At 38.2% G+C, this 23,698-nt stretch overlaps 2 protein-coding genes and 3 non-coding genes across 5 annotated transcripts in view; all 5 read left to right on the top strand.

Annotated features, from left to right (window-relative positions):
* Nucleotides 1-11,517: 11,517 nt before the first annotated feature.
* Nucleotides 11,518-20,077, top strand: RABGGTB (Rab geranylgeranyltransferase subunit beta). Its single transcript, XM_037042251.1, has 9 exons — nt 11,518-11,611; nt 12,522-12,629; nt 13,829-14,026; nt 14,586-14,691; nt 15,506-15,558; nt 15,637-15,747; nt 16,326-16,451; nt 19,070-19,219; nt 19,567-20,077. Exons 1-9 carry the CDS (start codon nt 11,609-11,611, stop codon nt 19,705-19,707), a joined length of 996 nt encoding a protein of 331 aa, XP_036898146.1. The 5' UTR covers nt 11,518-11,608; the 3' UTR covers nt 19,708-20,077.
* LOC118985753 (small nucleolar RNA SNORD45) lies at nt 12,359-12,437 on the top strand. The gene has a single exon (XR_005066188.1). It is a non-coding gene; the product is annotated as a small nucleolar RNA SNORD45 (small nucleolar RNA).
* LOC118985743 (small nucleolar RNA SNORD45) lies at nt 12,941-13,022 on the top strand. The gene has a single exon (XR_005066185.1). It is a non-coding gene; the product is annotated as a small nucleolar RNA SNORD45 (small nucleolar RNA).
* On the top strand, nt 14,163-14,234 carry LOC118985748 (small nucleolar RNA SNORD45). The gene has a single exon (XR_005066187.1). It is a non-coding gene; the product is annotated as a small nucleolar RNA SNORD45 (small nucleolar RNA).
* An 884-nt stretch (nt 20,078-20,961) lies between the features above and the next one.
* Nucleotides 20,962-23,698, top strand: part of MSH4 (mutS homolog 4) — a 74,517-nt gene continuing 71,780 nt past the window's right edge. Inside the window, exon 1 of the mRNA XM_037042238.1 lies at nt 20,962-21,974. Within this exon, the coding sequence (XP_036898133.1) occupies nt 21,731-21,974 (244 nt within the window). The 5' untranslated portion in view covers nt 20,962-21,730. The remainder of the gene's footprint in view (nt 21,975-23,698) is intronic.

Raw genomic sequence — 23,698 nt, 5'->3', positions numbered from 1 at the left:
TTCTCTCCCTCTCTCTTTTCCCTCTTCATATTGCTAAAAATAAAATCTTTTTTTAAAAAAAGAGTGCGTATAGGGAATCTTTAGCCCCAGAGGTCAAGGATTGGGTTAAGTCACACCTCTATTAGTCAGCTAGGGCTGTCTTAACAAAATGCCACAGATTGGGTAGCTTAAACAACAGGAATTTATTTTCTTGACAGTTCTATAAGCTACAAGTCCAAGATCAAGGGGTCATCTGGGTTGGTTTCTGGTGAGGGCCTCCCCTGGGTTATAGACCTCACTGTCTGTACTTACACATGAGGAGAGAGAGCTATGGCGATGTTTTCCCTTGTTATGAGGAAGAGACTGTCCTAGTAGGGCCTTACCCTTATAACATGCAACCTTAATTGCCTTTCTGAGGGCCCTGTCTCCAAATGCAGTCACATGGGGAAAAGTTAGGGCTTCAAGATATGAATTTGGGGAGAGTATAGGGTGGGGGAAGACAATTCAGTCCATTACACTACCCTTTAATTGTTTTGTCTTTCTGGTGGCCAGCTCTTTCTAAGAGCCCCATTCAGAATCACCTAATTTGCATAAATGTAACATATGATCTTTTGAAAGGGGCTCATTATGATTAGTGAACTATTCCAAAAATTCCAAGAATTTAGGAACTCAGAGCCAGGGACTGGGTAACAAGGCCAACTCCATATTCTATACCACACTAAATTATGAAAATAATCAAATATTTTATAAAAGATACTTACATGACTGTTTTTATGTTCAATTATGAAATTTATTTTCATGGCACAGCTAGAGATTGATAAAGGGATTTAGAAACTTTCTAATACCCTAAATTGGGTATTACATAGGAATTAGAAGTTAAATAAAATACATACATTCCAAATGCTGACTTGAATTGATAAATTACAAGTCGAAAAATGTACCTACCAATTCTAAATATAAAACTCCTAGATAAAAATGTGTTCCAAAGCCATATGATGAGAATAATAAGAGAATTACAAGTTACAAGTTACAAGAATTACAAGTTACTTCATTGAAGTAACTTGTAATAAGTATTAATCAACAATTGTACATAACTACCAATGAAGACTTTGGTTACAAATGAACTTAAGCTACTTTAAAAAGTGAACAAATATTTGCCCCTTGAACAACTCAAGAGTTAGGGGCAATGAACCACCCATCCACTTCTACCCTTGTGCAGTAGAAAATTGCTAATAACTTTTGACTCCCCCCAAATTTCATTACTAATAGCATGTTGTTGGCCTGAAACCTTACTGAGAACATAAACAGTCCATTAACACATATTTTGCATATCGTATATATTCTTTATAGAGTAAGTTAGAGAGAAGAAAATGTTATTAAAATCATAAGGAAGAAAACAATCATAAGGAAGAGAGTACATTTACAGTGCTGTATGTATTTATTGAAAAAAAGCCACATGTAAGTGGGCCAGTGCTGTTCAAACCCAGGTTTTGTAAGGGGCCATCTGTATATTGAAGTGCCTCATGAATCTGAAGGGTGGAGATGGAGTCAGTTTGAGATAGGGACTAAAACCCAAATAGTCTCTAGCAATACACGAAATACCATTTTTCTAACCTGCAACTCTACTAGTCACTGGCATGTTTCAGTCTCTCTCATTCTGTAGCCTAGCTTTCTCTGTTGCTTTGATCTCATGATAGAATAAGATTTAGTGTTGATACATTACATTTCCCACTATTTATAAGCTGACTATCTAGGGCTATTACAGCCAGAAAGGGAGGTAGAGTCATCTCTCTAAAAAATAAATAAAATCTTAAAAGAACCATCAATTCACAGAAGTATGCAACATGATTATTAGTTGCATACTTCTGTGAATTGATGGGTTTTTTTTTAAAGATTTTATTTATTTTTAGAGAGAGGAGAAGGGAAGGAGAAAGAGAGAGAAATATCAATGTATGGTTGCCTCTCACATGGCCCCCACTGGGGACCTGGCCTGCAACCCAGGCTTGTGCCCTGACTTTGGTTCACAGCCCACGCTCAATCCACTGAGTTACACCAGCCAGGGCTGAATGGATGGTTCTTGAAACAAGATTTGGTCAGTTTATGGCAATTTTAATGTATGTTTAAGGAATTTGCCAGTCATCAATTTGCATAATGGGAGAAGAGATTATTCCAAAACCCCGATAAAAAGAAAAAAGAAATAGCTGTTTATATGCTCCCCAGAATGACATCCATTAATATGAAAATATTACCCATTATCAAGTACTACAAAAGGTATTTGGAGATTAAAGATTAAGTTCTACAGGCAACCGTGTTTTTGTTCATTGAATTTATTAGGGTGACCCTGGTTAACAAAATTATACAGGTTTCAGATGCACAATTCCATAACACCTCATCTGTGTACTGTATTGTGTGTTCACCACCCTTACGTCTTCTTCCATCACCTATATTCCCCCTATACCCTCCTCTACTTCCCTCTCCCTCCCCCTCACACACTGCAATCACCATACTGTTGCCTGTATCCATGAGTTTGTTTTCTTTTTGGTCACACTCTCCAGCCCCCCAACCATTCTCCCACAGCTATCAGCCTGCTATCTATGAGTCTGTCTCTATTTTGATTGTTAATTCATTTTCTTTATTAGATTCCACATATGAGTGAAATTATATGGTATTTGTCTTTCTCTGATTGGCTTATTTTACTTAGACTGATGCTCTCTAATTTCGTCCATGCTGTTGCAAAGGGTAAGATTTCCTTCTATTTTATGGCCAAGTAGTATTCCATCATGTAAATGCACATCTTTTTAATCTACCCATCTACCAGACAACAATGTTTTCATTGTTATTTCAGCACGTTAAACATTTCATTGAACTCACTGAATGAGGAGACTAATAAGATGTTAAAACTGGTAAAGGGAGAATTTGAAGAACAGACATATAGGCAGTTAGAAATGTTTAAAAGAATTTGCTAATAGATATAAGATTGGCTTATAACCTATAGGGCGATAAAATCTAAAGTGGTCCTCTTTTCCACAGAGCGGAAATCAGTTGTAGTTCATGGTTCATTTGAATTACTCTCAGTCTTGTATAATTTAACTCCTAACATTACAGAGTTATATAACAACCTAGCCAATAGAAAGACAATCACAGGTACATACCCCTTCAGAAAATACCCAGAGCACCTATTAGACAATACCTAGCACTTCACTAAAAGATTGCTCAGGCCCTGACTTGTGGCTGAGTGGGTTGGATGTCTCCCCACAAACCAAAACATTGATGGTTTGATTCCTGGTTAGGGAACATGCCTGGATTGTGGATCAGGTCATTGTCCCTCTCCCTCTCTTCTCCCTCCCTTCCCCTCTCTCTAAAAATAAAAAATAAAAAATTTATACAATAAAAGGCTACTCCGTAATTTCTTTTATCCATTTCGAAGTCTTTGACAATGTTTCCTGAAAGTCTCTTCCCTATGATCACAATCTGTGAAGATTATTTTTGATGACAAAAAGGCAGGTTTGACCTATTGACCTAGAAACAGCAAGAGTGTTAATTGTGTAAGCCTTCTTGTATTAACTTTGCAAATCCAGAAACATGATTAACTTCTGTCTGAAAGTTTTCATAAGGATACTCAAATTAGACATTTAGTCTCCCAAATTTGCTATCTGAAGCCTAGGGAAGCAAATCCAATAAACTCTTCACCAGATATCCCCAGTAGTACCTAAGAATTTGGGTGACTTTCTCTCCTCATCTTCTCCAAAATTTACTAAGGTTCTTGGCTTGCAAAGAAGGTCTCTGTAAAAATAAAACGCACTCTGTAAGCCATGTACCATTTCAGTTTTACTGGAAGTTTTTTAGGCATTGACCTTACATATAAACTTAGTTTGTTTATTAATAGTGAGCTAGTCATAGCTGATTAAATGAGAATTATTCTCAAATATGACTTTAGTTACACAATCAGTTTCTTCAATTATATCCTGGTGAGCAGGAGTACAGATTCCTTTTGAGTATTGCCATGAAATGTAAGGAGATCCAGTAAACATGTTTGAATTCTGGAGACTCAGAAACAGATCCCACTTTAAAATTCCAGTTTACAAAGGCAAAGTCCACTAGAGTGAAGGCTAGATATAGATTATGAATTTAAAAGGGTCTCCACACATATCCATAAAAAGAGACTGTTACAGCTGCATGAACAGTAATACAAAGAAGTAACCATGATTAAATTTCCTCATTGGTTAATTCAGTTCTCTGCAATTGTTCTGGATCTTGGAGCAGTTAACTACTTCTAAGAAGCCATCTGCTATCAGACTAAAGAGTCCTAGAAATCCTGATTCAGTGCACTGGTATGGTGTAAAATTTGTCTAAGCTATTGCAGCCTGGACGTCTGTACCCAAGAGGCTTTGTTGAAGAATGTGTCGATAGTTCAAAACACCTGATCCTTTCTGTGAGTCTCTGAGACTGCCCTGAATGCACAAACTTTGGCCTGTAGCTTACAGCCCAGTCTTCTATCTAGCATCAGGTAAAACGGGACCAACTGTAGATGACTGCTTTAGTTTAGGCAGCTGTAACAATACCATAGACTGAATGGTTTGAACGACAAACATTTAGTTCTTACAGTTCTAGAGGCTAGGAAGTACAAGGCCATCTCCTGTGCTGCAAACTGCTAACTTCTTGTATCCTCTCATGGCAGAAATAAGGTGAGGGAGCTCACTTGCCCTATCAGAATGGACTGTGTCCATCTGCATGCAGAGAACTTTACAGCCACATTCCCCCCACTCCCTTTGATCTCTTTGTTCTGTTCCCTCTCCCATCTTATAAAAGCATCTGCCTACACTGAGAGCTGGAAATGGGCTTTGAGACATTAGTCCTCCATCTTTCTGGGGGATGGGCTTTGTGACATAAATCCTCTATCTTCCGCGTGGCTGGCATCTGAATAAAACAGTTCACATCAGCACCTTCCTTGAGTATTGTCTCTATAGCACCAGGAAGCTGGACCTGTGCTCGGTTACAAAACTACTCTTTTCTCTTGAAAAATAAAAACCTAGGACTTCTGGCCAAGATGGAGGCATAGGTGGAAACACTGTGCCTCCTCGCACAACCAAGTTTAAAGACAACAAAGTTTTAGTAACAAAAACACAACCAAACACAGAAAATTGAACTGTACAAAAGTCCAACAACAATGAACCATTCAGCCAGACCAGTGAAAGGGGCGGAGTCAGTGGCTGGTGGAGCGGGTCGGGCAGGAAAAGGTAGCCAGACCGACCCAGGTGTGCAGGTGGCAGTTGGCAGACCCCAGGCATGGCAGACCCAGGGAGGGTGTGGGGCTGCTGCTGACCATGGTCACACATTCACACTCAGATAAACCAGGCAGAGGAGGGAGCAGTGAGACAGACCTCACAAACCAGGGCCCCAGCAACAGGAATTAAAGCCTAAAAGCACCAATTGGAAAAACTTTCAGGGTCGAGGTGCCAGGAGAAGCTCCCAGGCTCACAGAGAGTTCATTGGAGCGACCCAAAGGGTCCTGGAGGGTGCACAAGCCTACGCACCGAGGACAGCACCAGAATGGCCCAATTTGCTTGTGGGAAGCATCAGAGGGGACCAAAATCTGAGAGAGAGCAGAACAAACACCAGTTCCCCTCTCTGGCCCTGCCCCCATATACACTGTCACAACCCAGGGATGGGTTCTCCCCACCCTGGTGAACACCTAAGGCTCCACCCCTCATATATAACAGGCGTGAACAGACCAAAACATTATGGCTCAGGAAGAACAGCTCAAAGCCCCAGAGCCAATACTTCTAAGTGACCAAAAGATAGCCAACCTATCAGATGCACAGTTCAAAAATACTGATGATCAGGATGCTCACAGAACTGGTTGATTTTAGTCACAAATTAAAGGAATAAATGAAGGCTAAACTAAGTGAAATGAAGGGAAATTCACAGGGAACCAATAGTGATGGGAAGGAAACTGGGACTCAAATCAAAGGAGTGGACCAGAGGAAGAAAAAAACAAACAGAAAAGCATGAAGAAACAAGAATTCAAAACAATGAGGAGAGGCTTAGGAACCTCCAAGATATCTTTAAATGTTCCAACATCCGAATTATAGGGGTACCAGAAGGGGAAGAGGAAGAGCTACAGTGGAAAACTCATCTGAACAAATAATAAAGGAGAACTTCCTTGAAGGAAATAGACTACCAGGAAATTCAGGAAGCTCAGAGTCCCAAGGAAGGTCGACCCAAGAAGGAACACACCAAGGCACATCATAATTACATTAGCCAAGATTAAAATGAAGGAGAGAATTCTAGAAGCAGCAAGAGATAAGGGGACAGTCACCTACAAAGGAGTGCCCATCAGACTGTCAGCTGATTTCTCAAAAGAGACCTTATAGGCAAGAAGGGGCTGGAAAGAAGTATTCCAAGTCATGAAAGGCAAGGACCTACAGCCAAGATTGCTCTATCCAGCAAAGCTTTCATTTAGAATGGAAAGGCAGATATAGTGCTTCTCAGAGAAGGTCAAGTTCAAGGAGTTCATCATCACCAAGCCCTTATTATATGAAATGCTAAAGGGACTTATATAAGAAAAAGATGATGAAAAATATGAACAGTGAAAGGACAGCAAACTCACAGTTATTAACAACCACACCTAAAACAAAAGCAATCTAAGAGGACAACTAGATCAGGAATGGAACCATAGAAATGGAGATCACATGGAGGATTAGCAACAGGGGAGTGGGAGGAGGAGAAGGGGGGAGAAGGTACAGATAATAAGTAGCATAGACAGTAGGTAGAAAATGGGGGGAGGGCAAGAATAGTATGGGAAATATAGAATCTAAAGAACTTGTGACACATGGACATAAACTAAAGGGCGGGGAATGGTGGAGAATGGGACAACTGTAATGGCATAATCAATAAAATATATTTAAAAAATAAATAAAAATAAAACTGGTTAAAAAAACTATACAGAGCTGTATTTTTCTGTCACTATTGCTCTTATTATAGTTATATGGTCATCAAAGAACGTGACTTCTATTTCACAGAGAAAGCTTGGAGGGAGGCTACTGAGAACTGTTTGTCATACATAAACATTTTAACAGACCAGCAAAGCTCATAAATATTAACACAACTTTACATGGCTATACATATCACTTTACAGCCTAAACTGGCAAAAAGAAACATTTATTAACCTGACCCACCCAAAGCTATAACTTATTCCAGAGTATATAAAAATAAGAAACAAAAGAAATATAAAAAAGAAATGTATATAAACTTGATTTTATGCTCAGTAATCAATGATTTAATATCGTATGAAAGAAACAATGTGGTCATGCAATAATTATTCACTAATTCACTCAATATCAGCCCAAGGTTTTAAATTTCCTAAAGATCTTAAAAGTTATTTTCAGTCTGACATAATATAAAACATAACTACTATTGGAATTTTAGAAGTTACAATGATTCAATTTAGTGGAGCCCAAATTTACATTTAAAGAAATCAAACTTTATGTAAAATTTAGATTAGCTATTTTGACCAATAAATTAGTATAAAATGTTTAGGAAATTTAGACTAATTAATTTCTTCACTGAAAAATAAACTGAAATTACACATATGGTACTGTACTTATGTACAGGAGAGAAGGAGACATATAGGTGTTTTTTTTCTTTAACCTAAATTACTAAAACTTTGTGATCTATCCAAAGATTCACCTTAATTACATGAACTTGAAAAATGTTTCTGAGCTAGCAATTTCTGTAAGAATACTTTTTTCATTTAATGTCTAGCTCATTCAGAGTACTAGAGGTTAATATTTAAAATTTTCTGTTAATTTGGGGACCATTCCATTTATAACTACTTATTTATCTCTAAAAACTAATCAGATCGGAGTTGCTTAATCTGAGGCATAATCTAATTTGTTAATTCATACTGTTCAAAAATAGTAAAGTATTATATGGATGTGTAATTTCAGACATATTACAGACCTAGACACATTAAGAACTTAAACTTTCCCAGTGTACAACTTCAGCCACTGGCCAAAAGTAAACCTACAGGTTTGGATCTCAAAGAGCATTAAATTTAATGCCCCATTGGGCATTAAATTCTTAACTGATTAGGGCTCTCTCACATACAGATACATTAAAAAGAAGTAAATAGCAACAGGTGGAGTTAATTTTAATATACTGGGTCTAGCACAAATAATGCCCCCTTTTTAATTATAAAATCTTTTATTATAAAATTATAAGCATATAATTTTGTACATAACAACATTGCACTTAAGCACACCCTGACATTTTAGGTGAAATGTTCAAATTAAAACTTAAATCATCACACACACATTATTACCCTACCAATCACATTGAAGCAAGCATTACTTCTGCTAGACACTGTATTTTATTTAACTCAATATATCCAAAGTATCATTTAAACAATCATTACTTAAAAAATAGTTAATGAGATATTTTACTTTACTTTTACTACTAAGTCTTTGAAATAGGGAGTGTTTTTTATACTTAAAACATGTCTCAGTTCAGATTGGCCTCATTTCAAGTGCCCTATGCAGTTACATTGGTCAGCACAGGTCTAGAGGTATAGATGAAACTTGTTTTTCATCAATATTTTTTAAATTTCTTAATTATTTATTTTCAGAGAGAGGGGAAGGGAAGGAGAGAGGGAGAGAAACATCAACGTGTGGTTGCCTCTCATGTGTGACCCACTGGGAACTGGCCTGCAACCTAGGTATGTGCCCTGACTGGGGATTGAACCACAATCCTTTGCTTCACAGGCCACACTCAATCCACTGAGCTACACTAGCCAGGGCTATTTTTCATCAATATTGATGGGCATTTTTATTTTTTGAGAGGGCAAAATATACCAAATTTTAAAATTACCATAATATTCAGTGAAAAGTAAGCCTTCCTTAACTTCTGTCCCCAGGCATTTCTCCTTCTATTGGCAAATGCTCTTAGTAATTCTGTGAATGTGCAAATATTTCCATACACATTTCCCTTTGTTTCCCACATAAATAACAGTGTATTTGGCTACTTTCATGGCTTGGCACTTTTTGGCTTTGTTTTTACTTATTTTGGAGATCTTCCCAAAACAATATATGCAGAGTTTCCTCATTCTTTTTTAATTGGTTCATAATGAGTATATCATAATTTATTTAACCCTTGCTGGTTAATTAAAATATTTGTAATCTGCCCTGGCTGGCGTAGCTCAGTGGATTGAGTGCGGGCCTGCGAACCAGACGATCGCGGTTCGATTCCCAGTCAGGGCACATGCCTGGGTTGCAGGCCAGTTCCTTGCATGCTAACTACCAGCAGGGGACGCACAAAAGGCAACCATACATTGATGTTTCTCTCCCTCTCCCCTTCCCCTCTAAAGATAAATAAATAAATAAAAATTAAAAAAAAAAAGAAAAAAAAATAAAATATTTGTAATCTTTTGATATTGCAAAGACTGTAGCAATGACTATTCTTGCACAAGTCATTTCATATTCAAGGGAGAGTGTCTGTAGCATAAATACTTAGAAATAGAATCGTTGAATGCATTTGGAAGAATTGCTAGAACATATACTCCCCATGTAATCATGTGCAGGAACCTTATTTTCTTTAATCTACCTTTTATTTTGAGTTTTTCCCTTTGACTTAAACTGGCCTCACCTAGTGGGGCCAGTTTCACCAACCTCCACGTCCCTTGCTTAATCATTAAGCCCTCAGGACGATGAAGTTTGTGTCTGCATCCAACAGTATTAGGAACAAAGCGTGAGGTCTGTTGACTACAGAGAAGAGTTAAGGTCAAGTTAAGAAATACCACCTAGGCCTCAGTTGTGTTTCAGCCCCAGAAAGATCCCAACTAACTGCATGCTTGCAAAACCAGACTGAATAATGCTATGGCTGAAGTCAGGACTGGGTACAATGATCAACTACCCCCTAGCACTGACCAATCAGTAGACACCAGGACACTGACAATGACCCTAACTCCCTTAGTCACCATGATTAAATGATTTCCCCCCCCATATAACCCAGCCCCTTGAAGCTGGGATGGGGAGTCATTGGGGAGCCGGGTATTTGAGCATGAGCTACTTGTAACTCTCAGGGTGGCCCCATCTCCTTAATAAATCCTTACTTTCTTTGCTGTAAATGCCTGTTGGTGCGTTACTGGGCTTTCAGAAGTGCAGGCAAATGGACCCCTTCAGTCCAGTACCACCTATACATATTTCCATTTTGCTCACCATTGTTCCCCAGAACCTACATAAATATTTGGCATCCAATATATATTTGCTGATAAATTTATAATTTAAATATTAAATCCAATATATTTATAAAATAGAAAGGAGGCTTATTTTTCATTTCTTCAGCAATTACTGACTCAATCATACTTTTCGAATCTGATGCTTGTATTAGTTTTATTTTGACCATTCCTTTTCCTGGGAGATCTGATTACCCCATCTCTCCCTGGGTTTCTTTCACTCCTCCACAGCCCTCCCCCATCTGATTAAGAAGCTAAAGGTGGGAAAATCACATTAATATTAATAAGGCAGCCCTGGCTGGTGTAGCTCAGTGGATTGAGCACGGGCCTGCAAACCAGAGGATCACAGATCAATTCCCAGTCAGGGCACATGCCTGGGTTGCAGGCCAGTTCCCAGCAGGGGACCCACCAGAGGCAACCACACATTGATGTTTCTCTCCCTCTTTCCTTCCCTTCCCCCCCTAAAGATAAATAAATAAAATCTTTAAAAATATTAATAAGGCAGACTTTGTAAAATAAAACTATTATGTTAGAGACGGTTATCACTGAATGTTAAAAGGCTCAACTCACCAGATATGGTTAATTCTAAGCTTACACAATTTTAATAATGGAGCCTCAAACTGTAAATGGAAATATCAACAAAATTACAGGGAGAAACAATGAAATCTATTATCGTAGATTCAACACTCAATTGATAGCCCACACATATCACACTCAGGAACCCTATTCCAAATTGTTACTGAATACAACATTTGTGGTGCCAATTTTTTCTAACTGGTGTTAAAAAACGATTAAGTATGAAAGACCTAAGAAAGCACAAATGAGAACAGCTGTAACTCCCAGCAAATCTGAATTCTGTGGAAACCTCTTAAAAGAAACTGGGATATTTCTGTTTTCTAAAGTTATTTCCAAAACTTCAGCTTTTAGCACTTCCTAAAGAAGTAGGAGGCGGGGGAAGGGGAGGGCGCCGACAGAGAATGGACAAGGCAAATTGAAGTGGAATAGGAACATTTCCTAAGTCCCTCAAAAACACATTCATTGAACGACTACTACGTGCAAAAATTCTAATTACCAGCGACTTCGGATCTTCAGCAAAGAGCCCTAAGAACAAGTAATTTCTTAAAAGTAGTCGAGATATTTAAATATTACATAAAACTTTTGGAGCAATGGATACGATTACGAGACGAGAAAAGCCCCTGTACCCAACGGCAGAGCCTTTGGGTACAGGCAGCGAAGACAGCTAAGAGCAGTCGGTGGGGTCCTAGGGCAGCGATGGAACAGGCGGACGTTTGGTCAACTAAGTGGGGCCTCGGAGGGGACCTGACGGGCGGTTCTGCGCAGGCGCTTGCCTCCAAAATACACCCAGGAACTATCGAGCTTCCCTTTTCGCTTTCAGACATGGTGAGTGTGCGTGTGTTTTGCGCTGCTCTCTGCGGTAGTCTGGGCAGGAGGCTGGGTAGGGTGATATTGATCAGCTCAGTGATCGTAGCGTGGTACATCAAATATTTGAGAATGGTTGGGTAAAGGCACGGGCCTTGGAAGGTTTCTTAAGGGCCCTGAGGGGCTGAAGTTATTATTCAGCTTTTTTTCCAGACCTCATGGGCCCGGTTGCGGCTTTTAATTTTATCCAGGTTTCTTCCTGTTTGGCGGGCTTCAGTATTCAGTGGCCCAATTTCTAAATCCCTCAAAACCAGGACAATAGGCGGTACTTTTTACCTTCCATATACATACGTATATATTTTTTGTGGCTCAGTTCTTAAGAATTGTGATTGGCATGGTAGTAAATTTTAAATGGGATCGAAAGCAGATTTACTACTTAGTACGTTTTGGTAATCTTCATGACATACATAAAATGACAATGAGTACGTTGCAGTCCCAATCACGAAGTAAAAATAAATGTGGAGAAATAGAGCAGCATGCTAGTTACCTGGGGGCTGGTTGCAAGAACAGAAACTGAAGCTGGAGAGGGACATGCTTTAAAACTTGGGGTTTGAAGGAAATGCTTTGAAACTCGAATGAATTTTAGTGCTCCCGCTTGCTTTTTGTGACATGCGAACCATAAGTTGTCTTGAAATGCTAAGTTTTGATATTTTCCTGTGTTAATTTTACTGTAAGGGAAAGATACGCAACACATAAAGGTATTTTTGGGGTCTGTGATGAGTTGGCATGTATTCTGAATCTAAAGTTGATTACAACTACTTTAGCTCTAGAATTACTCTGAGACCTGAAAAATACCTGAATCATTATGAGGGCTCTGGGCTGAAACATCAGAAGATAACCATTTATGAAATCATCACTTTTATTTTGAAAGGGCACACCACAGAAGGATGTTATTATCAAGTCAGATGCACCTGACACCCTGTTATTGGAGAAGCATGCAGATTATATTGCATCTTATGGCTCAAAGAAAGATGATTATGTATGTATGATTTTATGTTGAAAGTTTTTTTCGAACAAATCAGATTCTTCCTAAGCAGTCAGTAGGTAGGTCATTATGGCCCATGTTTCTTAAAAATGGTATCCAACTCCTGCATTCCAAGGACTGAAGGTAATGTCCTTGAAGTGCAGTGAGGACTGCCATTAGATAATCAAGGTTGAATATACATCAGAATTATAGTTCTTACCGCTACTTAGAGGCTGTGACAAACTAGATTGCTGTCTTGCCCAGACTACAAGAGGTTTGAGAAACCAAATAGATTTCTACTTTGGTAGTTGAGGTGATACTTTCAAGGTCAATGATGTCTTGGCATGTATTACCTGAATTTATGGCTGATGTGTAATAACACTAGCTCTAGAATTACTCTGAGACCTTGAAAAACTCACGTTGATTTTAAACCAATGTAGAGCAGTTTTCCTCTGTAAAAGTAGGAAACAACTGACCTGAAAATAATTTTTCCCTGTAGTGTCCAAGCAGCTGTGTTATTTATCATTCTTGGGAAACACCTAGTATTGGTAAATTCATAAGTGATTGGTTCTCATAACTCGTTATGGGGGGATTGGGAGCATGTTTTTTTTTTTTCCTTTCCCTCTCCCTGAATGACTAAGGGATTAGGGCTCGACTTATTCCTGCCTTTTTTTGGTGTTCACCTGCTGCTTTCTTCAAACCCTGACTTCTGGATCACAGCAAACTACTAACCCCACCCGTGTGGTTCAAAGCATCTTAAAATGTAGCACTGATGACTAGCAAAAATTTGTGTCTGGAATAATCTTAATAGCAGACTTTATTTCTCTTTGATTAGCCATTGTTACCAGTTTTAATGTTTTACCTGTGACTTTTGGTTTTTGTGTATTTATATCGCTTAATAACAGGTAATGCATATTTGCACAAAGTCCATGTATTAAAAGTGAATATCTAATAAGTCCAATGTAGATATTGTGAAAGAAATGTTCCCCCTAAACTTGTGTCTTTTTCTGACTTAGACTTATGCTTGGCTCCTGGGAAAGATTAAAGTGCTATTTATATAGTCACAAGTGAGTTATATACTTATCAGATAGTGGGTTCTCTACCCACCCACCCTCCCCACCAAACTCAACTTTTGACAGTATTAAATGTTTTTGTGTTCTGTTTCTAACCCAGCATGAGTTCAGACTGACACAGTAGAGTAATTTGTGTTTTAGGAATACTGTATGTCTGAGTATTTGAGAATGAGTGGCATCTACTGGGGTCTGACTGTAATGGATCTCATGGGACAACTACATCGCATGAATAGAGAAGAAATTCTAACGTTCATTAAGTCATGCCAACACGAGTGTGGCGGAATAAGTGCTAGTATTGGACACGATCCTCACCTTTTGTACACTCTGAGTGCTGTCCAGGTAAATGCTAATTAAATTTAGCAGTTATGGTAGTGTATGCTCTTACCTGAGAGTGAGGACATTGAAACAAGGAAGGTGACAAAATGAGTATGTGAAAAAGTTAGCCTAACTTTTGCAAATGAAGTCTATTCCACAAGGTCAATGATGTCATGGCATGTATTAGCTGAATTCAAATTTGATGTCAATTCTAAAATCACACTGAGACCTTGAATGGTAAAATGTTTATATGTTTGAGAAGAACTAGGTAGAATTAAAAATGTTTTAATTTAGACAAAGAAGATCCACAAATAAGGGTCAAAAGTCTACAGAAGTTAGGCTGTTTAAGAGTGTTAAAATTTTAAGTTGCAGTTTATACGTAGAAAAATGATTTTTAGAGTTTGGGTTTGTTGATACTGTAATTTTGTTTCATGGAAGATAGTTTATATATTTGAGAAAAGTTTGCAATATGTGTAGACAAGAGGGCATGCTTGACGATGTAAAAGGTCATTGAGGAAGAACATTAGATCAGACTTACCAGGGTTGAAGATGTATTGACTTAATGTTTTGTTTTTGGTTATAGATTCTTACTCTCTATGATAGTATTAATGTTATTGACATAAATAAAGTTGTGGAGTATGTTCAGAGTCTACAGAAAGAAGATGGTTCGTTTGCTGGAGATATATGGGGTAATGTCAGTTTAATCTATGCTACCCAAAATACCAATATGAAAATGTTTTGTTCTAGTGATAAGCTTTGCTACATATTTTTTAAGTATAATTTATTGGAAGCTTTGCTAATTTATAAACGATTTAAGCTCTTCATCTTTTCAGGTCCCACTAAGCAGCTGGTCTAACTGGAGTTAATAGTCTGCTGGAAGTTCCAGCATGCACTGTGCTAGTTATATCAGCATATGGGAGCGCTGGAACAGAGGGGGCCAGTCTAAAAGATAAGGTAGGTGAATTTTTCCCCCAGTATTTGGTGGCTTTGTAAAGTTTTTTTTTTTTTTTTTAACAAAAAACTGCTTACTGGCAGGGGAAAACTATTAAAAAACTTTACAAACTTACTGAATATTTGAGTGGAGGGAGGGAATAGCATTTTACTTGGTAAATGTATTTAGATAATCTCTACTTTAGGGCTGAATACAGTGCAGGCCGGAGAGACCAGCTGCTTCCTGGGATGTGAAAATCAACTTTTATATACTAGGGTAAGTTTATTATTATTAGAAATTGACTAGTCCGTTTGGCTCTATAAATTACCTTCCCTTTCTGGGCACTATATAAGCAACTGAGGATAATTTGCTGTATTTTTGAGAGAGCATTTTTTTTCTTAGTTTTCTTAGAAGTAAAATGACATCACTTGAGATTTAGTTTACATTCTGATGACCTAAAAGTAAATTTTAAGCTTGAATTTAACTGTGGTAGTTGTACAGAGTAGCTTGTATGTATTATGATCAGAAGCCTCTAAGAACACTTAAATTTTGGTGTGATCTTTCATTTTTAGGAGAAATTGATACAAGATTTTCTTTCTGTGCGGTGGCAACTTTGGCTCTATTGGTAAGTTATGACAATGTATTGAAATTAATGTTTATGGTTATTCTGGAATTTAATAGGGATTTTTTTTTCTGTTTATAGGGGAAGCTGGAAGCTATTAATGTGGAAAAGGCGATTGAATTTGTTTTATCATGTATGAACTTTGATGGTGGATTTGGTTGTAGGCCAGGTTCTGAGTCCCATGCTGGACAGGTAATTCACTAATACAGATTAAAATACATTGATAGCAGTTTTAGTTTTTGTTAAAGATGAGTGCAGTTAATTTGAATGTAATATAATGTAGGATGTTAAATAACAATAGTTGCTAATTGCTGGTTAAAGAAAACTTTTTTTTAAAAATAATAGTTTGCTTTGTATGCATTCCCCTGTGGTGAAACTCTGTCCCAGTCAAATATAAGTAGGTTTGTAATCACCAAAAATACATTTTGATTTTTCTTAGTTTCTAACTAAGCAATTGAAAACATTTTGTTCCTATCTACTTTGAATGAAACTATTGCGTGTGTCAAACAACATTGTATACATGTAAATAGTTATGATACAAAATTATTTTAGCCATGGAGAAGTTTTGACAGTATTTCATTGCAAAATTGGATCCTGGTAATAGTACGCTTGGATTTTTTTTTTCCGAAGAATATTGTGACATTTCCAAGTTTGCAGTTCTAACTGTTGAAGTGTTACTTAGTTTTTACGAAGAGTGGAGTTTTAATTTGGTAATATTTACTACTTATTGAAAATTATTATATACATACACTTTATGTCTGTAATTTTAGATCTATTGTTGCACAGGATTTCTGGCTATTACTAATCAGTTACATCAAGTAAATTCCGATTTGCTCGGTTGGTGGCTTTGTGAACGACAGTTACCTTCAGGTGGACTGAATGGAAGGCCAGAGAAGGTATTGTTTCATAAGATAAACTGTTCTAATAGCTTTATAAGCTTTAGTGAGTACTACTTTATCTTAGCTCTTACAATATTGCTCTTGTAAATTAATAATTTTTATCTTCTGTTACAATTTTTCTGTTGTACCCCTGAAAAAAAGGCCCTTGTGAAAGTAAAACAGCTGGGGCTGAAATGCTTCTTAAACCTGGTGACCATTTATAAGACAACTCGATGTTTACTGGAGGGAAGGCAGTTTGGAAGGGTAATAAAAGCGGGTCAGATACACAGTGGTGGAAGATGGTTTGACTCTGGGTGATGGGCACACAATACAGTATGCAGATTATGTATCATAAATATGTACACTGGAAACCTATATAATCTCATTAACCAAGGTCACACCAGTAAATTTAACTGAAAAAAAGAATGCAGGTTGGGAGTTAAACCTTGTGAAAAAAAGACACTTGAAGGAAAGATGTGCATGGTGCCTTTACAAATTTGTCTTTTGATCTTTTCTGTACTGGGGTAGACTCATGTTTGTTTTCACACATAATCTGAATTCTTTAATGGTCTTTCTCCCCTTTTTATTTCTGGACAAATATTAAGTTATGCATTAAAGGGTTTATGTCTGGGAGCCAGACTACTGTTCAGTGAACACGTTCATCTAGTATAGAAATCTCCATGTTGGCCCTGGCTGGTGTATCTCAGTGGATTGAGGACAGGCCTGCAAACTGAAGGATCCCCAGTTCAATTCCCAGTCAGGGTACATGCCTGGGTTGCAGGCCAGTTCCCAGCACGGAATGTGTGAGAAACATTGATGTTTCTCTCCCTCCTTCCCCTCTAAAAATAAATAAATAAAATCTTAAAGAAAGAAAGAAGTCTCCATGTTGACTTATGGGTGTGAAGGGACAATAGATTTGTCAAATCAAAGAGATTAAAAAAATATATTGTTCTGGCCTGTGGCTTAGTTGGTTAGAGCAGCATCCCATAAACCAAAGGGTTGCGGGTTTGAACTCCTATCAGGGTATGCATGGAAGGCAAACAGTGATGTTTCTCTTTCTCTCTCCCTCTCTAAAATCAGTAAACCTCCTTGGGTGAGGATTTAAAATACTGTTAAAACTTTTCATTCAAAATTTTTGTCTTTTTTTGAAAGGAAAAACTAATTTTTTCACAGTTGGATTTGGAAGAAGGGAAAATTTTTTCCTTCAGTGTGTTTAGCTCTCACACATTATCCTCTAAACAGTTTTGTTTAGTTCTCACACATTGAATTGGGTCTGTAAAGGCCAGATAGTAGATATTTTCAGCATTGCAGGACATACAGTCTTACTGCAGCTAAACTACCCTGAAGAGCAAATGCTGCCATAGACCGGCAGTTTTCACTTGGTGTGCTGCAAGAATTTTTAAAGCATGCAGTGCCTGACTAGTTACAGGGACTGATCTCTTATTTTGGGTTGTCAAAATAAAAAACAACAGCAACACAACAATAGCTGTTTTACTGTGATTGTTACATCAGCAAAAAATATATTTTTTGTTGTGCCACAGATTTTTAGTGATTTTTGTGTTTCATGGAATGAAAAATGTTGAAAATGCCTGCCAAAGACAAGCAATATATAGGCCTAGCTATTTTGCAATAAAACTATGGATACATTTGTACTTCATAGGATTTTTCCTGTCAGAAAACTTAAAACTGCATGTGTAAAAACTTCTTTGGTTGTCTAGGTTTAACTCGAGCTATAGCTTGTTGGGCCTTGACCTAAAAAAATAGGGCCTGGTAGTTCTTTAATTTTTGTTTACTTTTACTTCCTTAATATTTCCAAATAAGTCGGGGAGGGAGGGGCACCTAGGGAAATAACCAGGTGGTTTCTACTTAAGATCCTATTGAAAACCTGACCAACTCTTTTTTTTTTTTTACATTTTATTTATTTTGAGAGAGGGGAAGGGAGGGGGAGAGAGACATTTGGCCTCTTCAGTGACCCCAGTCAGGGACCTGGCCTGCAACCTTGGTACGTGCCTTGACCAGGAATTGATCCGGGACCTTTAACTTTGTAGAACAATGCCCAGCCCTCTGAGCTATACTGGTCAGGGCTGGGCAACTTCCAACAGTTAGAAAATGGGTTGGGATTGGAATTGGAATTGACAGGAATGGGCATATACAGTGTAGGGCAACTTTTAATATGCCTGTGAATAACCCAAGGATCTTGTTGAAATGAAGATTCTTAACTCATTCTCAGATGGGATCTTACATTTCTTAAACAGCCATGTTTTGAGGAGCCAGGCTATAGGTGGTTTTTAAGCAGGTGTGTTGGACAGCACTTGTTGACTATTCTAACTGTGGAAATGCATCATACATCACCATAGATTTCATGAGCCTTACCACCAGCTTCTTGGATAAGAGACCGAGTTAGGCATTCATTCACTGCGATGAAATAAATGTAGGTGGATGTTATGAAGTACTGAAACACAGCATAGCTTTCTGTGGATTGGAGAGTTTGATCTTTTTTTTTTTTCCGTCATTCCGTCTTTATGAATCAGGATTTCCAACACTGCATATCAGTCTGTCCCTGTACTTCTCCCCACTCCTACCCATGTGTGGTTTAAAGAATAAAATTGTGGCAACTTTGTGGCTTTTTCTCCTAGTTACCAGATGTGTGCTATTCATGGTGGGTGTTGGCTTCTCTAAAGATAATTGGAAGGCTTCATTGGATTGATAGAGAGAAACTGCGTAGCTTCATCTTAGCATGTCAAGATGAAGAAACTGGAGGATTTGCAGACAGGCCAGGAGATATGGCAAGTATATTTCTGACATGATGTAACAGTTACATTTCAGTGTTTTGTGTTGTATGTTTCTAAGCTATTCCAGATTTATCCAAGTGTTGCTTTGAAAGCAAGATGCTATTTTGGGTAATTTTTGAGACTACAAAGAATATAAAACAAGTTTTCAGAAATTTCTTATCACATTGCCAAAATAATGTATGGTTACATCACAATTTGAAGCCATTTTTTATTAAGAAAACTTGAAGCATATACTCAAGTAAAGGAAATAAAGTGAGGTCCAATATAGATAACTGTCATTCAGAAGCAGGGTTTTAGACATTTTCATTTTGTAACACTAAGTTTTCATTTTTTTTAAATAGGTAGATCCCTTTCATACTTTATTTGGAATTGCTGGATTGTCACTTTTGGGAGAAGAACAAATTAAACCTGTCAGTCCTGTTTTTTGCATGCCTGAAGAAGTACTTCGGAGAGTGAATGTTCAACCTGAACTAGTGAGCTAGATTTATTGACATAAAAGTTGCTTGGTATAATTTTGTCATCTTTTGTCATCCTAACATTTCTGTATTTGAAATGCTTATCAAACTTAAAATGATTTCTATGTTAATATTTTATATATGATTGTGTTAATTTTAATAAATTATACAATTATACATACTGTAAAATAAAGGTCTGTCTTGTTTATGTTTCAATGTATTTAAATTTTCCTAATGGTAATCTGTAATTTAAGAACTCTAGTTTGTGTTCCCTTCATATGTTACATAGTAATTCATGTAAATTGACCTGTGTCAATGAGATTGTTAACTGATACAAATTGATAAGCCCCACAGAAGAATTAAAAGATGCACAAAAATAAATGGCTTTTGAAGTCTGGGAGTTATTTCGAGTGCTTATGGTTACCCTGAAGTGGTCACAGTAACTTAGGTAAATGACAGTTCACCATCTTAGAATATGATTGCAACTTGGACTACACTTTTTTTATAATTTTGAATTTTTTTATGGCAGAGTGCGAGCTATTTATTACTGAGGGAGTGTTGGCTTTTCCACCCTCCTGAGATAGACAGATGCCACAATAATTTTTTTAAGATTTTGTTTATTTTCAGATAGGGGAAAGGAGAGGGAGAGAAACATGGGTGTTTGAGAAACATTGATCTGTAGCCTCTCCCATGCCCCCAGAGGGGGACCTGGCTTGCAACCCAGGCATGTGTGCTTACCAGGAATGGAATCAATGACCTTTTGTTTTGTGGGACAGTGCTTGACTTAGTAAGCCACACCCAGTGGGGCCTGACGGCACTTTTTGTATCTTCAGAAAGACTGAAATGAGCACAAGTGTTCTCAGAGTGTTGCATTTTTGGCGAAAAATATTTTTCTTGAGATGGAATTTGGAATTTCTCAAATGTGTTTGCAATACTCTGTGTTGGTCATTTTAAGCGATTTTGTACGTGAATATTCACAACACACATTGGTCAGTGTCAATTTTAACATTTTGAATATAGGTGCTTAGATCAATCGGAATGTCCAGGAGTATTTTGACAGGTAACTAATTTGAAGAGTTTTGGCTAAGTTGCAGTCTTACTGAAAGCTTGCAAGTCATTAGGTGGAACATTTAAATGGCATGCACAGGAAGTGTTTGAAGAAGCTTGGAGGGCTGCCATCATTGCCTGTGGTTGAACTACTCTGAATACCCAATTTATGATAATTGCATGTGTTCAGTGTTTTAAAAGGATGCCTTCTAAGGGTATCAAGAGTGTATCTGTATGAAGTTGATACTATTTCCATACTGAAGAAAACTGAGCAGATACATAGTTTCCCAAAGATTATTTGTTGAAAAGCTAGAGTTTGAAGTATAGTCTGCTCCTAAATGAATTACAGGTGTGAAACCTCAATAGTAGAAATTGAGAGATTGGGATCTATTAAAACTGCCCCAGGAGAGATCCATTGTTTGCCTGGTTCGTATTATACTGTGTACAGAACCATCTGTTTACTGGTTGAAGGCTGTCTTGCAGTGCTAGTGTCCTTGTGGATGCTTACACTTAAGAGGTTAACTGCTCTTCCCTGTATTTAGCCACAAGACCCATGTTAGACGGATTGTACCATAAAGTGTAAGCATGAAAAAGGAGCTAGTGTATTTGGGAGTATATGGGAAATGTTAAGCCTTGGGATACAAGAAATAGGGTGCTATGTAAATAATGGGGCTACCAAACTGATGGTCATTGGTAGGCTACCTACATGCAGGGTACCACCTAAACTACATGTTGAGGAGTACTGTACCTCAGATAAAGGCCATAGCCAAATCCTGCAGGGGTGTACACCAGTTATGAATAAGGGAAAGGTGGTATGGAAAGCTAGGGTCCTCTGCCCCTGCGCTCTGTGGCTTTGCGCCTGCGCTCTGTGGCTTTGCGCCTGCGCTCTGTGGCTCCGTGCGTGCCTTTGCGCGACGTCCTCCCGCCTTTTCCCTGCGTTGCTTCTTTCTCACAGCTAAGGTCCCGTTCGGAAGTGTCACCCTGGGGCCTGAGGTTTGTGAAGATGCTGAGGCCTGAGATCTCTTCAGCTTCACCTTTTGCCCCTGCTGTTTCTCTTGAATCTCTAGAGGCTCGGTCCCAAGGGCCCCGCTACAATTTCGGGATCCAGGAGACACCCCAGAGCCACCCTTCAGCCAAGGCCTCGGCCGCCACGCCGACCGGCACGTCTGGGGCCGCAGGCGACCGGAGCAGCAGCAGCAGCAGCAGCAGCCTCCCTCGGCTTGCGCCACGTACCCTGCCAGCTCAAGGCAAGGAGTGGGGAACGGATTCCCCACGGGGGCTGACCTGAAGCTCCTGGAGGTTCAGGGAGCAGGGGCTGGTGGTTTGCGCAGTGAGATTTCAGTTGTGGTTTGGTTGGAGGGTGACAACCAGGCGCTCTGGGAATTTGAGGGTCTGAGTGATTAAAAGGCTGGACTCTCCAAATTGATATTATTACGAGGATGTGATGGTGGATGGCGAAGTTCTGATGAAGGCCAGAGTATCCGGTATAATATCGCTCCTTCCTTTAGCCCAGCCTTCCCCACCCAAAATACAGTTGGTCATTGATAGTGTGTGGGGTGGTGGTAGGGTCGCAACCCTACCCAGTCGAAAATCCTTGAATAACTGGACACCCTCAAAACTTTTCTAATAGCCTACTGTTGACCGAAAGCCTTACCACTGATAATATAGTCGATTAATGTGTGTTTTCTATGTTTATATGTGCTATATACTGTATTCTTACTATAAAGCAAGTTAGAGAAAAGAATATTATTAAGAAAAATCTGTGATTAAATACCTGTATGTTCACATACTGGTATGTTTCACAATAAAAAGTAATAACGCAAAACAATTATAAGGAAATATATTGATAGTACTTATTGAAAAAAATATGCTTATAAGGACCTGCATGGTTCAAACACCTGTTCAAGGGCCAACTGTATATGACAAAATGATAGAATTTGTGTACAGTTTGGTGATAGGAGTGATGAACCTATTGGCTCCTGAACTTAAGTCTCCAGGCCTTCTAGGATATGATGAAAATAGATTAAACTTAACATTTTATCAAATTCATGTTAATGGTGTGCTTAGTATTTTAAAATGTGTATCCTTCAAGGTGAGTTCAACTCATTTATTTTATATTTGATCACCCATGGCAAAACCATCACTTTTTTCACATTCTATTGCAGCTTAATGGGAAGTAAACAAATGTCGGATCCAGTGGTCACTTTTCAGTTTATCCTTTGTGACCTTTCCACTGTATTTAATACTCATCAGTCTTCTCAAGAATTCTCTTAATTTGGTTTTCTTGATTCTACTCCTCCAATTTTCTCCTACATTCCAGAGAACTCTGCTCAGCTTTGTTAGTTTCCTAATTATTGGTTTGTCCTTAGAGGTTTTTTTTTTGCCTTCTAGACCACTTCAACCTGGATGTGATGATTATCACCACAGTGCTCATTGCATCTATACTACAAATTCCAATTTCAGACTGTCGTCTGAAGAGTTTCAAGTGAGGGCCCTATGGACACCTCAGACTCACTATATGATTAGTTGAATTCATCTTCCACTTAACTCAATCATTGGGCTGCCTAAATCTTAAACTTAGAAGATTTTAACAATTCAAATGTTCCCTCACTCACAACATCCAAATATAGTCCTCTCTATATTGTTCAAATAATTCTGTCCTTATCTCTGTCCCATTATAGGCCCTCAAATTTTATGTCTGAATTGTTGCATCAAACTTCTAAGTATTTCTTTTTCCAAGCTTAGTGTCACCAGAGTCATATGGAAAGTGAAAATGTTATCATATCCCTTGCCATTTACGTCAGTGGCAATTTTCAGGTAAAAGATCAAACTCTTGAGCAGGATAACAGGCCGTTCAGGGTCTGTTTCTGGACTTTACAGCCTTATCTCCCATCAGCTCTTAATGGTTACTCCATTTTCTAAGCTAACTGGGGTTATTTTCTAAGCTACTTGGAGTTTTTACAAGGCAATA

The sequence above is a fragment of the Sturnira hondurensis genome, unplaced genomic scaffold (assembly GCF_014824575.4).
Source record: "Sturnira hondurensis isolate 20B ecotype Veracruz unplaced genomic scaffold, ASM1482457v3 Scaffold0000648, whole genome shotgun sequence".
In the NCBI taxonomy this organism is placed as follows: Eukaryota; Metazoa; Chordata; class Mammalia; order Chiroptera; family Phyllostomidae; genus Sturnira; species Sturnira hondurensis.
The sequence above is the reverse complement of the archived record's forward strand: the minus strand, read 5'-3'. Positions and strand labels throughout refer to the sequence as shown.

What these genes read in the sequence shown, in the direction of transcription:
- RABGGTB (XM_037042251.1), top strand. An exon ending in TGGCAACTTTGGCTCTATTG is followed by an intron (nt 15,559 to 15,636) that starts GTAAGTTATGAC and finishes TTCTGTTTATAG; the next exon opens with GGGAAGCTGGAAGCTATTAA. An exon ending in TGAATGGAAGGCCAGAGAAG is followed by an intron (nt 16,452 to 19,069) that starts GTATTGTTTCAT and finishes TTTTTCTCCTAG; the next exon opens with TTACCAGATGTGTGCTATTC.